Source organism: Lissotriton helveticus, chromosome 11, assembly GCF_964261635.1.
Source record: "Lissotriton helveticus chromosome 11, aLisHel1.1, whole genome shotgun sequence".
NCBI lineage: Eukaryota > Metazoa > Chordata > Amphibia > Caudata > Salamandridae > Lissotriton > Lissotriton helveticus.
The window spans coordinates 450,367,673-450,387,150 of NC_136072.1; the positions used below are offsets into that span (position 1 = coordinate 450,367,673).

Sequence of the window (19,478 nt, forward strand, 5' to 3'; positions counted from 1 at the left end):
AAATCAATATTAGAATCACCTTGAACTCTTACAGGAATTGACAGCAGGCATTGACAAACTTGAGAAAGAAGACATTTCACAAGCGTAGATACCCTGAAGAGAAATGTGGGAATTGTGTAAAGATCATCCTTAGGAGACATTTTCTCTATCCTAAGAACATTTTAATATATTTCCGTGAAATAACATCGGACCACATTGATCTTTAAATCTTTGGCAATCTGTTATGTGATCTAGTGCTTTAGCCTCTACCATGATAACTCGATCTCTTTCTGGTTGTGCTTTATTTGACTAATTTACACCTTGGAGCTATTATTCTGCTAAGGTACATGTATAATCAATAAGTCTGGGTCTCATTAACTTGCATTTCTTTAATTTATTTCATCCAATCCATTTACAAAAGCAATCTATACAATACAGGAGAAAATACAATCAAGCCGATACAACAAGGTTTTAGTTGAGTGGATAGCAACAAGAGATGCTCCTACAGCAACATCTTGAAAGTAAAGAGACTGGAGGCAGATGGAATCAAAGGACAATCATTGCACACCTTGGAAGCCAGTAAAGCAAATTACCAAATATAAGAGGGATTAGATATATAAATACAAAAATAAAACTTGCATAAGTAATCTTCCACATCTTTTGAATTAAACAATCAATTACATGTTGCATATATAACTGAACCTGAGAAACTGTGTCCTGAATTCAGTGAATACACAATGATGAGAAGTACCTTCCAACCACACCTACGACCTGCACAAATATGACCTGCGTTTTATTTATTCTCATAACTGATTACACACCCTGTCTAAATACCTCAACAAGTACCCGTTTCATTCTCCATATCCAGAGGTTACATTTTATTTCAAATAAAACAAGTTCAAACTTTTAAAAGCACACAGTTAAATATTTTACATACAGTTCTTTACAAAAAAAGGTATTTTAGAACGTCCACTACCACCCTTATGCTAGTAATGTGCAAACAAGATGGCAGCAAGACAGTTAGACTGAGGGTGTACAGCAGGCGCGCCCATGACAATAATATTGAGAAACTTGTGAGAATCAGTGCTGCAATTACGTAAAAATAAGGGTGTCATGCTCCGGTACCCCAAACTTCCCTTTGTGCTCCTCAAACAGTGCTCTTAGCTCTTCTAAGTATTTTTTATGGAGCTGTTCAATCTCCTCCACAGTAGGGTTTTCATTCCGAACTATGACAATGGGCTTTCCGACTAGGAGAGAAATAAAGGGGAAAAAAAGGATTATAGTTAGTGAGAATATGATGAAAAGCTAAATATAAAAGTATAAGGGTGAACTTCAAGCCAAATGTTCATTCTGAAACACAGTGCTTGAGTTCAAGCAGTAAACACGAGGGTGAAAAAACCTAACATACTTTCACATAACAGAGATTTAGAATACAAGAGAAATCCACATTCAGTATGCCTGTGGATGCTGCATACAGACGCCACTCCTTTATGAAGCCAGCTAAGCTAGTTGTGATAATAGTTAATCATCCATCCAAAACTCCCAGTCAAACGAATCTCACAGTCATAAGGACCTTTGCTGTCCTGTAGGCAGACTGAGACCAAATAAAGAACACGAAGAAAAGTGAGATCTCTCATCTACTACAACTTTGGTTTAGTCAGCAAAGTGTATAAAGATCTAGTAGACTGGAAACCTACACCTAGCCATCTGCCATCCCTCTTTCTGTCCGTTTCTTATCCCGTCCCCCTATATGTGCCTGCTTCTGTACTGTCTGACTTAACCTATGTTGTCCGTGACTGTGTGTGTGTGTGTGTGTGTGTGTGTGTGTGTGTGTATATAAGGACATGGGAGCAGGGTCAAGACTGATTTACATAAGGCTGGGTTTCCAACTGGAATGGCATGGGGAGAAAAAAAGATGGATTTAGGCCAAGTTCTCTGTACTGGGGTGAATGTATGACATTGTTCTGCATTCTGTCCATCAATTGTTCTTTTTGGATTTATCACTTCAAGTGGGACGGGAATGCCCAGACGTGGGTCCCGTGCTCTCTATGCCACTGGAGTCAAACTAGCCTTGCTGATGAGGAGAGAAACCCCGAAACTGGTCCACGGATGCTTGTTTCCAGTCCAGGAAGGACCTGGCCTGGCAGTTTGGGCTGGACTGTTCCCATTGGGAGCAGGATCAAGACTCATTTACATATGGCTGGGTTCAACTAGAACGGCATGGGGAGCACAAAAACGATGGATTTAGGCCCAGATCTTTGTACTGGGGTAAATGTACGACATTGTTCTGTATTCTGTCCATCAATTGTTCTTTTTGTATAAGGACATGGCTACCCGTCTCTCCCTCACTTGCTCTGACATTTCTCCAACAGTCTACTATTCCTAACTCGGTTATCCCCAATTCGTCACACTGTTTGGTCTCTTCTTGGTTTATACCTTTTACCCTCTTTTGTTCCCTACTTTCCTGCAGCCTATTTTCTCTTATGCTTCTCCTTGTCAAAGACACCAGAGATCAGCTAAGGAGTTACAGCTCTATTTTGGGAAGGATCATTCCATTCACCAGCCTCCTTCATTTCCTCTCACATTCCCTTAATTCTGGTCACATTCAGGCTAGGAGATGCAATTATCGAAGCATGAGGTGCTGAAGGTGCAGAAAACGCAACAACACGAGTCTCGTGGCCTGTGATCCGTATCATCCTCACCATCATCTGGCCGTGGTGTTCTCTTGAGTACTGTGGGTAGCAATGGTAACCAGCAAAGTTAGTGTAGGAGACATAGGAGTGTTTGGCTCTCAGAGGGGCCAGTGAATGGTGCTGAAGGGTGAGTGAGCGTGGTGAATGACTGCAAAGTAAGCATGGGCTCATTGGCTTTCAAACCTACTGGAGGGAATAGTCATCCTCTACTATTTGCCTTTTGGCAGGAAGAAAATTCACAATGGGGCTCTTCATAAAGGTCTGCTGCAAATCCGCTTCGAACTGCAATGTTATAGTTTCAAGGATGCAGGGGACACCACTAGAAGCAGGGTTAGATAAGAGGGAAATCTATCTAGGCATATGTAGTGTCCGCCCAAGAGGGGTCCCATGTTTCAGCTCACTAACATTGTGATTGAGAAACCAATTTTACTCGCTCAGATCTGACTGTTGTTTAGGCCGACAATGCTTTATCAGTAAGGATATAGGGGATTGAACTGTAGTCATGTCTAAAATCTCTATCGAATTAACATGGGAAACGCATGTTTTTCTTTTTTACCATCCCCTTTTTCTCAGCCCCTGGTTACGAATCACCCTGAAACTTTCCAGGCACAACAAGACCCAAATTGACAATTTTGGGGACAATTTTGTGAAGATTTGTCAAACGGCACCAATGACATAGGCAAGTCAAAAAATATTTTTATATATATATATATATATATATATATATATATATATATATCTCTCAGCAAAAATCGTTTCAATCAACAGTAATCATGATTCTTGGGGTCTCAACGCCGATGAGGAACTCTATGTACATTTATAAGTTTGATACCATCATCAATACTTTGTTTGACCAAACAAGCATTATAGTCCATAATTCTCATAACATATGAAGAAATGTAATTCTGTAGCAACAAAGAAGATTCTGTATCTATCAAGCCTAGCAATTTACATTCAATTTTTGTGACTAGTAGTAAATCGATTTTTATTTTTTAATTATTCAAGCATCATGATTACTGTTGATCCACAGCATGGAGCGACTCAATGTATGCTCAAAGGCACTCAGCCATTACTGACAATAAGGACACTTAGTCCACTACTAAGAATATTACAAAATACAGATGAAATTGGCGCGTCAAGATGTAAGCATATTCTGCAACATCATTAACAGTCCGGATGGACTGCAATCAGCGTCATGGTCTTTCATCACTGAAATCAATTAATTGAGCATTATTTGTGTCGTGTAAATGTTGGGATCCGGCCTTTATGGTGCATGATTTGGAATGAAATCAATCCATAAAACTACTGTGCCCACAATGCACCTTAATTGCCAAGTGGTGACTACAGGTATAAAAGGTGGAAAGTGATGATGGACTAATGTTTGTACCGTGACCAGGGACAGATTGGTGTCCGAAACGCGTAGGTGGGGATCCTACAGAAAATAAACTAAATAATTGAACCTATGGAGTAGTGTGCGGCGTGTTTCTTGATTGAAACGATTTTTGCTGAGAGGTATTTTGCGAGGGTGTCCTGAACCTCGCCGCCGGCACCAGCTACAGAGCTCCTCTCACTATTGGGACATTTGCTTATACATATATATATATATATATATATATATTACCTACTGGCGGTCGCCAGTAGGTATATATAGTTAGGATTTTTTCTCTATGGGTTTTTTGAAAATTCTATGTCTAATAACTTTGGCGTTTGTGGACGGAATTGGCTGAAATTTTCAGGAAAATGGCACATTTTGTTTCTGAGCAGCCCTTGAAAATTTGGGGGGGGGTTCGTCCAGTGGGGGCCGAGAAAAAAGGGGGGTCCCAAAACGTGTTTTTAACATTGAGTTTTCCATAGGGCGGTTGGCCTCACTTTTAGCCCGAACGGCTGAATGGATTTGCACGAAACTTGGCAAAATTGTAGGGACTGGTAGCCCGATGTGCCTTTTGTAGGTCTCAATATATGTGCTCCAGTGGATTTTGAGAAATTAACGTTTAAAAAAAGATATATATCTGTAACAGCGGACCGGGCAGCGCACTGGTTCGCGGACTTTTCGCGCAACGGAGCTTTGTGAAGCGAAGCTGATTGGTTCTCCGGCGTCTGTCAACATTCCAAACAGTCCGTAGCGGCCGCCATCTTGTCTCTCGGTAGGATCGAGAGACAAGAGGAGGTCAAAACAAAGGGGGAAATAACTATAAGGGGGCATAGTAGATCCTCGCTGACCCCCTAGGTTTGATGTGGAGGTTTTAAAAGGGCCCCGCGGGGCAAAAAATAATAATAATAATAATAATTGAACGGCTGAATGGATTTGCACGAAACTTGGCAAAATATTAGGGACTGGTAGCCCGATGTGCCTTTGCTAGGTCTCAATATATGTGCTCCAGTGGATTTTGAGAAATTAACGTTCAAAAAAAGATATATATCTGTAACAGCACTCCGCTTCGCGTAACGGAGGTTTGCGAAGCTGATTGGTCATTCTGTCACTGGGCTATAGTTGGGCTACATCTGGCTGATATTTGGGCTACATTTGTTTTTTTGTGTGTCTGGCGGCCATCTTTGGGCTACATTGGGCTACATTGGGCTTCATTGGGCTACATTCGGCTAATTAGCAAATAGCTCATCGCAAACTAGGAATGGTAAAGAATCGCTATTTATTCCTTAAAGTTCGCTATTTAGGAAATGCAAATAACTTTGATGATACATATGGCGGTTCATCTCTAACAAGATAAGAAGCATAGGGATACATTTATGATGACTGGCGCATCACCAGGGATGTGTTAGTCATTTTGTGCCGCTGTTCCGTCACCTATGGTGTGCTGCATTTACAATGCGGCGCATCATGGGGCAAAAACAGCACAGATGCGTGATGTATCTGTGCCGTAAAGGTGGCGCATTGCTGGAGTTGTATCGCAAGTGTGATGAAGCTCCAGCAAGGGTCGGGGGTGCCCCTGTCGCAGGGTTTCTGTTCTCACACAGAACTGTGGACAGAGGATTGGAACCTCGGCGAATGCATTGCTGGAGTTGTATCGCAAGTGTGATGAAGCTCCAGCAAGGGTCGGGGGTGCCCCTGTCGCAGGGTTTCTGTTCTCACACAGAACTGTGGACAGAGGATTGGAACCTCGGCGAATTAGGGTGTCCCAAAACTCACGTTAGTAATCAAAAACTCCTTAGCAAGCTAGGTACAGTGTCACATTGGATATAACAAACTCTCAATGTTTAGACAATCCAGAATATGAACTTATAGTACCTCAGGATACGTGGAACTCATGAACAGTCGGTCGTTATAGATTTCTTAGAAACCAGAACATGGAGTTAAGAAGAACAGATGTGTATTTGAAATGTTTATTTACTAATGCCGTCTTCTCAGGCGTAGTACCTTAGATAATAAAAGTACACATATTATCAGTAGCAAAATTACCAGCATAGTTACTAGTACATAAAAAGTGAATGGTGATAGTATGTTAACATGCTGTAAATGAATAAGAGTTAGCAACACTTATAAGCAGCCGCGGGCCGTGGAGGGAGTTACGGTGAGGCAGGGAGGCGGGGAGGGGGAGAAGCAGGGTGGAGAATACAAGTACACATATTATCAGTAGCAAAATTACCAGCATAGTTACTAGTACATAAAAAGCGAATGGTGACAGTATGTTAACATGCTGTAAATGAATAAGAGTTAGCAACACTTATAAGCAGCCGCGGGCCGTGGAGGGAGTTACGGTGGGGCAGGGAGGCGGGGAGGGGGAGGGGCAAGGTAGAGAGGGCTCCACCCTGCTTCTCCCCCTCCCCGCCTCCCTGCCCCATCGTAACTCCCTCCACGGCCCGCGGCTGCTTATATCTCACCCTCCCTAATACACATATTATATTATTTGCTAAGAAGGTCTCTTTGTGTTGGTTTAGGGCGTGCCCATACTTTAGTGTCTTAGATTTGAAGGAATCACATCAGCATACACCAGCTCTCTCTTCATGTGAACCGCATCAACTGTTGTGTATGTGTGTTCGGCAAAGCAATATAAAACCCGCCTCATGCCCAGAATTGGCAGAAGTTGCACTTATGTTATGAGTATGAAGTCGTGGAGATCAGACCTCATAACAATTCTGTATCGTGTTGTTCTTGAAACTTTAGCACTCGCTGTACAGATATAGTTTAACAAGTAAAGCAGATAGTAGACCAATAACATATTATTCTCATGTAAACCACGATGAACTACTAGGTGGAAAGCTAAAGCAACAACTAAGTGTCGTGTGCAGAAGTTGCAAAAAAGGAAAAATGGCGTTTAAACCGGTAATGAGCCCATGCTAACTTAACACGGTGTAAAGATATCCAGGACCTAGATGACACCTCCTCATGATCCGGAAACGAACTGAATAAGATAATAGAAGTGCCATCTCATGAGAGCAGATTGCAAGTTTATATGTGGACGGTCCGCAAGGTAAAGCATTAAAAACTAGGAAAATTTAATGCTAAAGAAAAATAAAACAGCCAAGTACTTTATCGAGTCTTAAGCCAATAGGCAAGGTAAATAATAAAAACTTGACAAATAAGTCAATGAATTGTCAATGAAATGCTAGTACTCAGCATATCAAACATGAAAAAGGTCTATGACATAACTGTGTATGCAAAATAAGCTGCAACAGCCTCCAATAGGAAGTCACCGTCTTCATCCGAAAACAGTTCAGCCATCCAATTTAAAAGCGGAAAAGAACATACGTGCTCTCCCAGCACCGGATCCTCTATCACCATCAGAGGACAGCTCGGTGGGTTTTCAAGAAAGCTCTGTTCCAAGAAAGACTGTGCTGCCGCCAGTAAATTCCAGGGACCAAGTAGTCCATGCATCAATGCCACAGCCATAATCCTTTCGCCAGGACAAACCAACTCGTGAGTAATGATAGGAGTCATCAGCTGATTAAAGTCGACGTCAGGAGAAACCGGTCCGCAGAGACACAAATCAATGGCCCAATCGAAATCACAGGTCAGGCAGTGAAATACAGGCTGGACACAGGTGAAGTAGGAGAACCGAAAAGATAATCCATATGCCGTGCTTAATATCGCCAACGGCATTGTGCCATAATATTCTAGCATGCGATTGCGGAACAGTGTCAGCAGCTGCAGGGTCGGAGGTTGCATAGGAGGGACATCCATATTTAAAAATGTAAAAAAGCACAAGAGCGTCCGCTGGTAATGCAAGTAAAAATGCCAATCTACGAACCAGAGTGCAGAAAATACAATGAAAGGAAGCAGGGATGACTCCAAAGATTTTCTCAAATGAAGTCACGAGACCACTGGTAACAACTTTAAAAAAGTGTGCCAGGGACTTTGTGGAGGATGCGTTAAAGATAGTCGGAAACATGTTGCTGAAATTGAAAGGCAAATCTTAATTGAAAAGGGTGTGCACCTCTGTATGGGTGTTCGCTATGTGAAGTACGAAAGTTTCACGGGCCGAACTCAAGGCCACCTCTCTCTGAGACAAAAGAGCTCTTATTCTTGCCATGCCGTTGAAACGTGTCCCAAGGTTGGTATTTGTGGCCAGATTGAAAACTCCCTATGTTCATGTGTGGGAGGAAATAGAACATTTCTGCAGCAAATAACCCGTTCACTTACTGTTACGATAAAAGGAATACTTTTAATTAACTCAGAACAATCTTCATTATTGAGCATCAAATAACTACCATTTTCCAACAACTTGAACGTGGGGATGATAGCAGGAACTGGCGTGCCTTGCAACACGCAAGCCATATTTGGTCGGTGTTTGTTGCATGAACCGTGTAACTGTATGTGCCTACACATTAGTGAATGATCTGGCGTCTCAGTGCATTCCTCTCCATTCAGATAAACTTCTTGATCATCTTTGAAACATCTGTATGTGTATGGAAGCGACCAGACCTCATGAAGAAAAGCACTACCTAAAGGTTCATAACGACCTATTGGTATATATTTCATACAATTTGAAAACTTATATAAAGCAAAAGGCAGCGTTATTAAACCGTGGATAAGGCATGTTGCCAAAAAACCCGCAATCCTCTGCTGATGATGTCACTGAGCATGTCATGAATGATGTAATATGTGACATCATCAGCAGTGGATTACGGGTAATGGTATCTCTAGTTTACTCCCTTATAGCTGTGTTTCTTTTAACATAAGTGTCTGTTTCCTTCCCTTATACTTACTGTTTTTGGTTCGCTTCCGGTTCGCGTACCAGCGAGCGAACTAGGAAGCGAACTAAGAGAAATAGAGGTTGGCACAATTCCAAATATTGTACCAATTTTTTAATAACGGGGAGGTAGTTCTGAAAAGAACTTTTTTTTTTATTTTTCTGAACATTTTTTTACTGTTTTTGAATTTTTCGGAACAGTTTTATATTTTTTTGGGTTTTTCTTGGAGGGGGCAATGAAAACGATTCATTGTAAAGGGCTCAACAGGAGCAACAAAACAAAAAAAAGAAGTATTTATTATTTTGGGCGTTTCGGACAAACTTGCATATGATAGTCAATAGCTCTGTTGATCAGAGTGATGCTTTTTTCTCCGTAGGAAATGAATCCATCGCAAAATGCGCAGATGTGTTTTACATCACCAAATCTCATTTGTATATTTGGCACCATCTCCCTGCCCTCTGGTCCCGTTACTTCCGGTACAACAGATCTTCTGGCCATAATAGGGAGATTATCTAGGTCGTTCCGAAACTGTGCAGCACTGTAGTTGTTAGGATGCCACCTAGTCATATGGCGATGCATTGTGTAGTTTCCGAAACTGTATTTTTTGTCGGTCCCTCTGGACAGTCTATCTTGACATATAAGGCAAGTTACGTATCTTGCATTTACTTTTTTCTGACCTTTGGGAATTTTAAAAAATTGCCAAATGAAGTTTTCTTTCCGGTGAGACGTCCTGGGCTGCTCAGGCAAAAACTGCCTCTCTTCGTGCTCGTCCTCCTGTTCCTCTTCTTCTTCTTCTTGTTGAATTAGAACTTGAGCAGGTGGTCCACTCTTCCTTGGATGTGGTGGAGGTGGTGGGGAAGCACCAGCTGAAGCTACTAAAGAAGCCATTGCTCAGTGATCACAAAGGGTCTTTCTCTCACAATGATGAAAGTCAGAGTGAGGAAAGAAGGAGGGATTTTCATCATTTGGGAAAAACAAGAGTTCTCAACCAATCAAAAGTGTTCATTTTAGATTATATGACCTAGTCTTACATCATTAGGAAACCAAAAGTGAAATGAACCAATGAAAAGTGTTATTACCAAGTCACATGACTTGCTGTGTTTACGTTAAGCGCTTTGCAGGGCCTCCCGGTTTGCTTCCAGAAACCTGCGCTTTGCGACTCGCTTCGCGTACCAGTTCGCTAACGTAGCACGTCATATGACGTATCACGCGACAACGTGAAACGTCATGCGGACGGGAGGCGTCACGATGTTGTTTTCTAACGCGGCACTTGCGGTAAAGAAACGTTTACCGGCTCGCGGTCTATTTCGCGGCATCAAGGTCAGCTAACGGGAAGCTTCCCGATTCGCGAAGCGGGAACGAAGAAAAAAAAATATTTAAAAAAAAAATTATTCATAAACATATAAAATATATTTTTGGATTTAAAGAAGAATACATTTTACAGCTACAGATATTAGCTGTTAAAAAACCAATGAAATTCACAGAAAAAACCATAGGTTATAGACCATATATAGTTAGGAATTAGCATTTACAAAACCTTGAAAATTCACTGAAAAAACCATAGGTTATAGACCATATATAGTTAGGAATTAGCATTTAGAAAACCTTATTTTACTCACACAAAACCATTGAAATTCCATATATAGTTAGTTGCACTAACTATATATCGCGCACCCGCAATCCACTGCTGATGATGTCACATATTACATCATTCATGACATGGTCAGTGACATCACTGATGACATCACTGATGACATCTCAAATGACATCACTGATGACATCACTGATGACGTCTCATTTGGCATCATTCTTGTGCTAATACGATAAACTTCTTCAGACTCTAATATAACCTTAGATACACTCAGTGTATACAGACACTCACACACTGCCACTCATCCATGGAGTTACTCACACACCCAGTCAGTCATGCAAAGAAACAATCTCACCTCCATTTCTTCAACTATACAGTTATACACACCTTACTTATTGAAACATATACTAACACATATTTACTCTCTTATACAATCCCTGATACAAGTTCACAATGATCGATACAACCACTCACTCAGTGGCTCTCATGCACAGTTATTTATATATGCCAACTCTCACATGTACTGTGTTTTACATATGTACTTACTATGACATGTAGCATTGAGATATCCATTCACTCATCAATACACTCATGCACACAGTCAACTGCCCATGTAGCTGTTTCTGCACTCTTGAACTCATACACCTAGTGAATAAACTGCTCACACATCTATGCACAGAGTCACACACCTTCCAGCCACCCCCACACAAACTCAATCTCCCATAGAAATACTTGGGCAACCAATTAATAACACATATAGCCTCTCGTATAGCTAATGATCAACACATGCAGCAGTTTACATCACAACAGACATAATGATGCACAAATTAAGACAGTTTAGTCACTAACCCGTGCATTCAGTAAGACGCATTTAATCACTCACTCATACAGTCAATCACGCACCTACTAAAACCTTCATTCAGACACTTATACATCCACTCATTCTTCAATATGTAAAACATATTTAAACTTTACAGAAACACATAATCACTGGATGTTGTCATCAGTGATGTCATCAGTGATGTCACTGACCATGTCATGAATGATGTAATATGTGACATCATCAGCAGTGGATTGCGGGTGCGCGATATATAGTTAGTGCAACTAACTATATATGGAATTTCAATGGTTTTGTGTGAGTAAAATAAGGTTTTCTAAATGCTAATTCCTAACTATATATGGTCTATAACCTATGGTTTTTTCAGTGAATATATATATATATATATATATATTCACTGAACAAACCATAGGTTATAGACCATATATAGTTAGGAATTAGCATTTAAAAAACCTTATTTTACTCACACAAAACCATTGAAATTCCATATATAGTTAGTTGCACTAACTATATATCGCGCACCCGCAATCCACTGCTGATGATGTCACATTTTACATCATTCATGACATGGTCAGTGACATCACTGATGACATCACTGATGACATCTCAAATGACATCACTGATGACATCACTGATGACATCATCCAGTGACTGTGTGTTTCTGTAAAGTTTAAATATGTTTTACATATTGAAGAATGAGTAGATGTATAAGTGTCTGGACGAAGGATTTAGTAGGTGCATGACTGAATGTATGAGTGAGTGATTAAATGTGTCTCACTGAGTGCATGGGTGTGACGATGGGGACCCGGAACCCCCACAATGGGTTAGTGACTAAACTGTCTTAATTTGTGCATCATTATGTCTGTTGTTCTGTAAACTGCTGCATGTGTTGATCAGTAGCTATATGAGTAACTATATGGGTTATTGATTGATTGCCCAAGTATTTGTATGGGAGACTGAGTGTGTGTGTGGCTGGCTGGGAGGTGTGTGACTCTGTGCAGATCAATGTGTACTTGTATCAATGATTGTATAAGAGAGTAAGTATGTGTTAGTATATGGTTGAAAACGTAAGGTGCTCTATGTTTAACTGTATAGATTAGAAAATGGAAGTGTGATTGATTCTTTACAGGACTGACTAGGTGTGTGAGTAACTCCATGGATGAGTGGCAGAGTGTGAGTGTCTGTATAGGTGTATGAGTGCATATGATAGTGTTGTAAAGATGAGTGATTGTATGTATGAATGATTGTATGGGTGAATGAGTGAATGTGTGTGTAGACGTAGGAATCAGTGAGTGTGTATGTAGTAACTAGTATTGTTGTGTCAATGGTTTCAAAAATTATACTCTATATTTAACACTGGGTGTAACAGAGGTTATATTAAAATGTGAGGAGATGCATTGTATTGTCACATGAATGATATCATCAGTGATGTGGTCATTGATGTCAAATGAGATGTCATCAGTGATGTCATCAGTGATGTCATTTGAGATGTCATCAGTGATGTCATCAGTGATGTCACTGACCATGTCATGAATGATGTAATATGTGACATCATCAGCAGTGGATTGCGGGTGCGCGATATATATTTAGTGCAACTAACTATATATGGAATTTCAATGGTTTTGTGTGAGTAAAATAAGGTTTTTTAAATGCTAATTCCTAACTATATATGGTCTATAACCTATGGTTTTTTCAGTGAATTTTCAAGGTTTTGTAAATGCTAATTCCTAACTATATATAGTCTATAACCTATGGTTTTTTCAGTGAATTTTCAAGGTTTTGTAAATGCTAATTCCTAACTATATATGGTCTATAACCTATGTTTTTTTCAGTGAATTTCAATGGTTTTTTAATAGCAAATATCATAAGCTGTCGAATGTCAAGTACGTGGTAAGTAAAAACATTTTCGTGTTTATGCACACTGTTCTGCTTTGAATGCTGCCCCCCCCCTCATTTCTATTAGGAGTACTCTCTCTTTGCAGATAGTGAAGGGTAGTTAACGCAGGCCTTTGCCCCCGTTGTAATCCGTCGTGCCTGCTTCTCTCTCCATTTGATTGATATTTATCCAAGCATTTACTGTTTTAGAATTGGTTCTCTTTGGTTCATTCTCTATTTACAAACAAGCACAGAGTCGCAATACTCTGTTTAGTCTTTGCAGATAGTGAAAAATCGTGTAAAAAAACAAAAGGAATCGAGCAAAATCAGTAGGCCACTAATGGGATCTCTTTTTGACCTCGCTAAAATAGAAACATTAGGAACAACCCCTCATGAGAAATACGAAACTAGTGAGATGAACTGAGCTCCACACCATGATGGCTGCAAGACAGCTCGGCTCCGCCACCCACCCCGCCCAAAATAACGATAAACTCTATGCAAATATTACAAATATATACAACACACCAGCAAAGTAACAGGGTAAAACATTTTATTAAATAACTATTTACATAACTATTTTATACTTTTTGTTGCCCGATCCGGCTAGCTCAATCGATCGAGCATGAAACTCATGCACTCTGATAGTTCAAAGTTTTGAGGAGTGCTTGTTAGACTGTCTGAAGCTTATTTGCACCTGCTACAGCTTCACTATTCTCAATGTAAGTGGGGGCTGTTTGAGGACGTGACTGCATTTGAAAACAATGTGATGCGGTGCCTCCCTGAACTGCTTGACGGAGGCCCCCGAGGGACGGTGTGATGGCTTTTTTCTCTATGGGATTTTTGAAAATTCTATGTCTAATAACTTTGGCGTTTGTGGACGGAATTGGCTGAAATTTTCAGGAAAATGGAACATTATTGATTGATTGCCCAAGTATTGAAAATTTGGGGGGGGTTCGTCAAGGGGGGGCCGAGAAAAAAGGGGGGTCCCAAAACGCGTTTTTCCCATGTTAATTTCCATAGGGCGGTTGGCCTCACTTTTAGCCCGAACGGCTGAATGGATTTGCACGAAACTTGGCAAAATTGTAGGGACTGGTAGCCCGATGTGCCTTTGCTAGGTCTCAATATATGTGCTCCAGTGGATTTTGAGAAATTAACGTTCAAAAAAAGATATATATCTGTGACAGCGTCCCGGGTAGCGCTCCGTTTCGCGTACTTTTCGCGTTACGGAGCTTTGCGAAGCGAAGCTGATTGGCTCTCCGGTGTCTGTAAACATTCCAAACAGTCCGTAGCGGCCGCCATCTTGTCTCTCGGTAGGATCGAGAGACAAGAGGAGGCCAAAGCGAAGGGGCAATGACCATAAGGGGGCATAGTAGATCCTCCCTGACCCCCTAGGTTTGAAGTGGAGGCTTTAAAAGGGCCCCGCGGGGCAAAAAAAACAACACATTTTTTTTCGTGGAGTGCGCCCGGTTCGTGAACCGGGAAGCGGTCTGGGGAGCATACTACAAGGAAACAAGAATGATTGACTTTTAACTTATTGTATGTTTATAGACTTTTTTTGATTTTTTTTTTTTTTTTTCTGCTGAGTGACGTCTCGGCCTATCTCCACGGGATGCAGTCCCTACCATCTCGGCGTTTAAGCCCAGGGGGACCGGTAGTGTGGGAGAGATAACATCTGTTAACGTTCGATTCGAAGGAAATCATGAAGTGTTGAAAAACATTGTCTGCGCCATCTTGCCTTTTTTCAAATGCCACACTTTTGTCGTGCACGGCAGCCATTTTAGATGCCTAGACCAGACCCACTCTCTGCACGCTGTCGATCCTTAGCATGGCTACCCACCCTCGCAAGCATCTCCCCCAGGCACTGGTCACCCCCGCTCTCTGTCTTATGCATGGGCAATAAACCTCCCCCCATCTGCGCTGCTCTTCCTTGAGAATCACACCCTGTGCCCGCCCGACACCTCCCTTTCGCCCTATTCACTACCGCACCCTCTGACACTCCTCTTCCTCTGTGTCCGATTGTCCAGGCCGGTCCCAGGCTATCACCTAGCCCTGCAGATGTAGTTTATGGCCCCAGCTGTAAAGAATCACCCCTCTTCAAAGGAGTTACAGTAGATCAAGGCCCCCACCCGATGAGATCCGTCACACCACACGCGTTCCTACTATCTGAAAACCATCCTGTATTGTGATTGGGGAGGGGACGGAGCCTGAAGCGGAAGATTCCAGGGATGCCTCTTTGTACATCAAAGTTTTTACAATTATGTGTCACATTAAAAATATATAGCACTCCAACAAAGTAGTAGGATTATAAAACTTTAATAACTTATAAATATATACAACGCAACAAAAACAGTAAATACATTTAAACATTTTGTTGAAAAAAGAAGCAACAATAGTCAGTAGCTGTGTTTTGTGCGAATAGTCCCAAGGCAGCACAACGTGCTGAGTTCTGGACGGCACCCAGGTGATGTTACCTGGGTGCCGCACTGGTTTTGGGTATCCTACTATGCAGCTCCGAAAAACAGCGTGGGGCATCCCGGGGGGTGGCCTCATCAGTAGCGGTCTGTTGTGCGAATAGTCCCAAGGCAGCAGAACGCGCTGAGATGTGGATGGCACCCAGGTGATGTCCAGTAAGTTGCCGCACTGGTTTTGGTATCCTACAATGCTGCTCCGAATAACGGCGTGGGGCGCCCCGGGGGGGGGGGGGGTGAGGCGACGTGAACGGGCCTCCCCAGGTGTAGGCTCGTCTGCTGTAGTGGGGCGCCCCTTTACCGTTTCAGTTGCCATTCCGCCCGCTTTTGGTACACTGTGCCAAAATCCGCCATTCAGCTGAGTTGCGCCCACTCTTGCGGTGCAGCGATAGGCGGCTGCCACAGGACTCTCAAAATGGCGGCAGGCTCTTTCCTTTTTGGGCCTGGTCCACTGAAATGGCCCTGGGACACCTTGGAAATCGGACGCTTGTCTGCTAGGGCTTGGGCTCCATTCTCGAAAGCGTCCCCTCAGCCTTGAAGATTCTACAAAAGTCTTGGGGGCCCCCGACTCCCGCAGGCTTCTGGTGGGGAGCGGCTGCCATGATTGCTCGTGGAATGGCCATGACGGAGCTACGAGATGGTGGTGCTCTCATGCTGACGCCAGCTTCAGTCTGAAACATCCAGAAACACTGTAGACTACCAATTCGATCAGTTCCGATAGCGCCCCAACGTGACCCGGTAGAGAAGAACTTGCCCTCCCCTCTTTGACTGATGGTTCTTGTTGCCTGTCCCTTCTGTTGTCATTTAACAGAACTATTTAGCCTTCTGAAAGGGGTTGTGTTCCGACCGCTGGTTGGAGGAGACATTTTGACTATATTCTGGACCTGCGTTGTCGCGTAATGCGTCATATGACGCGCCGCGTTAGCGCATCCGGAAGTGCTCCGGTGCGCAGCTTCCCGGAAGCGATCCGGGGCGCGGCGCGCAGCGCGTAACGTAAGCATAACAGGTCATGTGACTTGTTAATAAAACTTTTCATTGGTTCATTTTACTTTTCTTATTCTAATGATGAAAGGCTTGGTCATATGACCTAAAAATTACACTTTTTATTACTTTCGAACATTATTTTTTCTTAAACATATATGTTATAATGTTCCAGGCTAATGTACTTTCCCGGAAAATTTACAACTGTCTTGCAAGTAAAATATATTCCTTTTTCGAGAAAAAGGGCGTTTCTTCGTCCCATGACGGAGCCGTTGAGCAAAAGAGGCTCCGCCTGCTGTCTTAGTCGCCGATATGCCTGAATATCAGATTCTTATCGATCACTTTATGTTGCAGGAGTAGAAAACACAACAGCCCTTGACCATTTATCTTTACTGCGTTCCTGCGTATTATACCTTTTACCCTTCATGTAATTGAACTGCTTTATTTCACTTGCCTTTTACTGATTCGAAAACAGTGACTATTATTAAAAACTTTACCAATGTAAATACTACTACCATGTTTTCTTTTAAAAACCTTTATTGTGAAAATGTCAGTATACAAATACGGGCCTATAACCACGTGGGTCGGCCACGGAGCAAACTGTAATTGTATATGATGAGGAGACATTTACACTTTAGAGGAACGTAACGGGCGGGCCATTAGGTTGCAAGAACTAACGTGTATAACAGTTGCGGAATCGGTGGACGTACATTTTATAATTAAAATACGACAGGGCCAGTTACAATAAAATTATCTAGATATACATTTGCGGGCAAGTACCATGGGTGACGTTAATTCGAACTTTCAATAGTACAGTAATCAATAACACATCAAAACTTAATATCAATAGGGATGTCGAAATATTCAATCAATTCTCGTCCCCGCCCGCCATGTGCTTCAAAACTGCATACATATCTCGTGATATCAAGGTTGTGCAACCAGTACACAACAAGGAGTTACGAGTCCTAATTATTCCGGCGCCATTTTGGGCGAGGACGGGCAGGTCCAGGATATAGTCCAAATGTCTCCACCAACCATCGACTATGATGATGTTCATATGCTGTATTTATTAGAGTAACACTCATCTATCCACATGAAATTAATTTGCCACAATCTAAACATGTCATTTTAATCTTTCCAAAGTTCTTCTGAATATTTGGGACCGTTTCCCTTGCCTCTGATGCTGTCAGTGCCACTTCTTTGGTGAATGTACTGTCAGGTCGGGGGTTGTCCTCCAAATCTCTCTTTTGTGCACCACTATAATTAATCGGTGCCACCTCTCCATATGACGATGCATGGTATAATTACCATAACTATATATTTTTTCGGTTCCTCTGGAGAGTACATCGTGGCAGATGAGGCAGGTAACGTACCGGGCATTTACCTTTTTTGCATGTAGAGGAAAGGAAAAAAAATTCGAGCGTCCGAGTTCTAAGGTGTCCCAGGGCCATTTTAGTGGACCAGGCCCAAATCCAAAGAACAGGCCGCCATTTTGAGAGTCCTGTTGCAGCCGCCTGTCGCTGTAGCAGCAAGAGCGGGCGAAACTCAGCTAGACGGCGCTCCACTGCAGATGAAGTGCGTCAACCTGGAGAGGCGGGAGAGGCTCGTTTGCGCCGCCTCCCCCCCCCCCCTTCGGGCACCCCATGCCGTCTTTCGGCGCAGCATTGTAGGATGGCCACACCAGTGCGGCAACTTGCTAGACACCACCTCGGTGCCATCCGGATCTCGGCGCCCCACTGCAGATGAAGTGCCTCCACATGGAGAAGCGGGAGAGGCTCATTTGCGCCGCCTCCCCCCCCCCCCTTCGGGCACCCCACGCCGACTTTCGGCGCAGCATTGTAGGATGGCCACACCAGTGCGGCAACTTGCTGGACACCACCTCGGTGCCAACCGAATCTCAGCGCCTTGTGGTGTCTTCCATTCCGAAAATATTGTTGGCAGCATTTTAAAAGGAAAGATAAACAGCCGTTTGTGGCCCTCACTACACCGTTCTCCTAGTGAGTCTCACATTGTTACATTTAGGAAGAATGTTGAAGAGTAGTATGTTGAAAATCTGAAGCCATTCTTCTACAAACTCTCAACCAGCCTTGGATGGAAAAATCCTGAAGAATGTACAAACTGAAAACCAGTTTTTGTCTGTATAGCATCAGCAGCAACGCTTGAGTCAGCTTTGTGTGAAGCCGCCATTTTGATTCATTCAATAGCGTCCCCCTGCACACATTCATGGACCTGGTCGTGTCTTCAGGTCAAACGGATTGTGGGACAAGATGCACAAAGGAAAAGGAAAAAAGTTCCACCGGACCCCGGGAGGCGGCCGCCTATGTCATGGGCGATCTTAGGCCACACCAGGGCAATAGTGAAGCTGCAGCAGGTGCAAAAAAGCTTCAGACAGTGTTACAAGCGCTGCTCGGAACTCTCAACTATGACACCACCTCGGTGCCATCCGGATCTTGGCGCCTTGTGCTGCCTTCGGCCTATTCGCACATCGGTCCGCTACTGACGCCACCTCACAGGCCAACGGGGCACCCCACGCCGTCTTTCGGCGCAGCATTGTAGGATGGCCACACCAGTGCGGCAACTTGCTAGACACCACCTCGGTGCCATCCGGATCTCGGCGCCCCACTGCAGATGAAGTGCCTCCACATGGAGGGAGAGACTCGTTTGCGCCGCCTCCCCCCCCGCTTCTCAGAACTCTCAACTATGACACCACCTCGGTGCCATCCGTATCTTGGCGCCTTGTGCTGGTTCCGGCCTATTCACACATCGGTCCGCTACTGACGCCACCTCACAGGCCAACAGGGCGCCCCACGCTGACTTTCGGCGCAGCATTGTAGGATGGCCACACCAGTGCGGCAACTTGCTGGACACCACCTCGGTGCCATCCGGATCTTGGCGCGTTGTGCTGC

At 43.1% G+C, this 19,478-nt stretch overlaps 1 protein-coding gene across 1 annotated transcript in view; it reads right to left on the reverse strand.

Annotated features, from left to right (window-relative positions):
• Positions 1 to 358: 358 nt before the first annotated feature.
• Positions 359 to 19,478, reverse strand: part of LOC144791307 (2-acylglycerol O-acyltransferase 1-like) — a 423,435-nt gene continuing 404,315 nt past the window's right edge. The window contains exon 6 of the mRNA XM_078665973.1: positions 359 to 1,226. Within this exon, the coding sequence (XP_078522099.1) occupies positions 1,072 to 1,226 (155 nt within the window). The 3' untranslated portion in view covers positions 359 to 1,071. The remainder of the gene's footprint in view (positions 1,227 to 19,478) is intronic.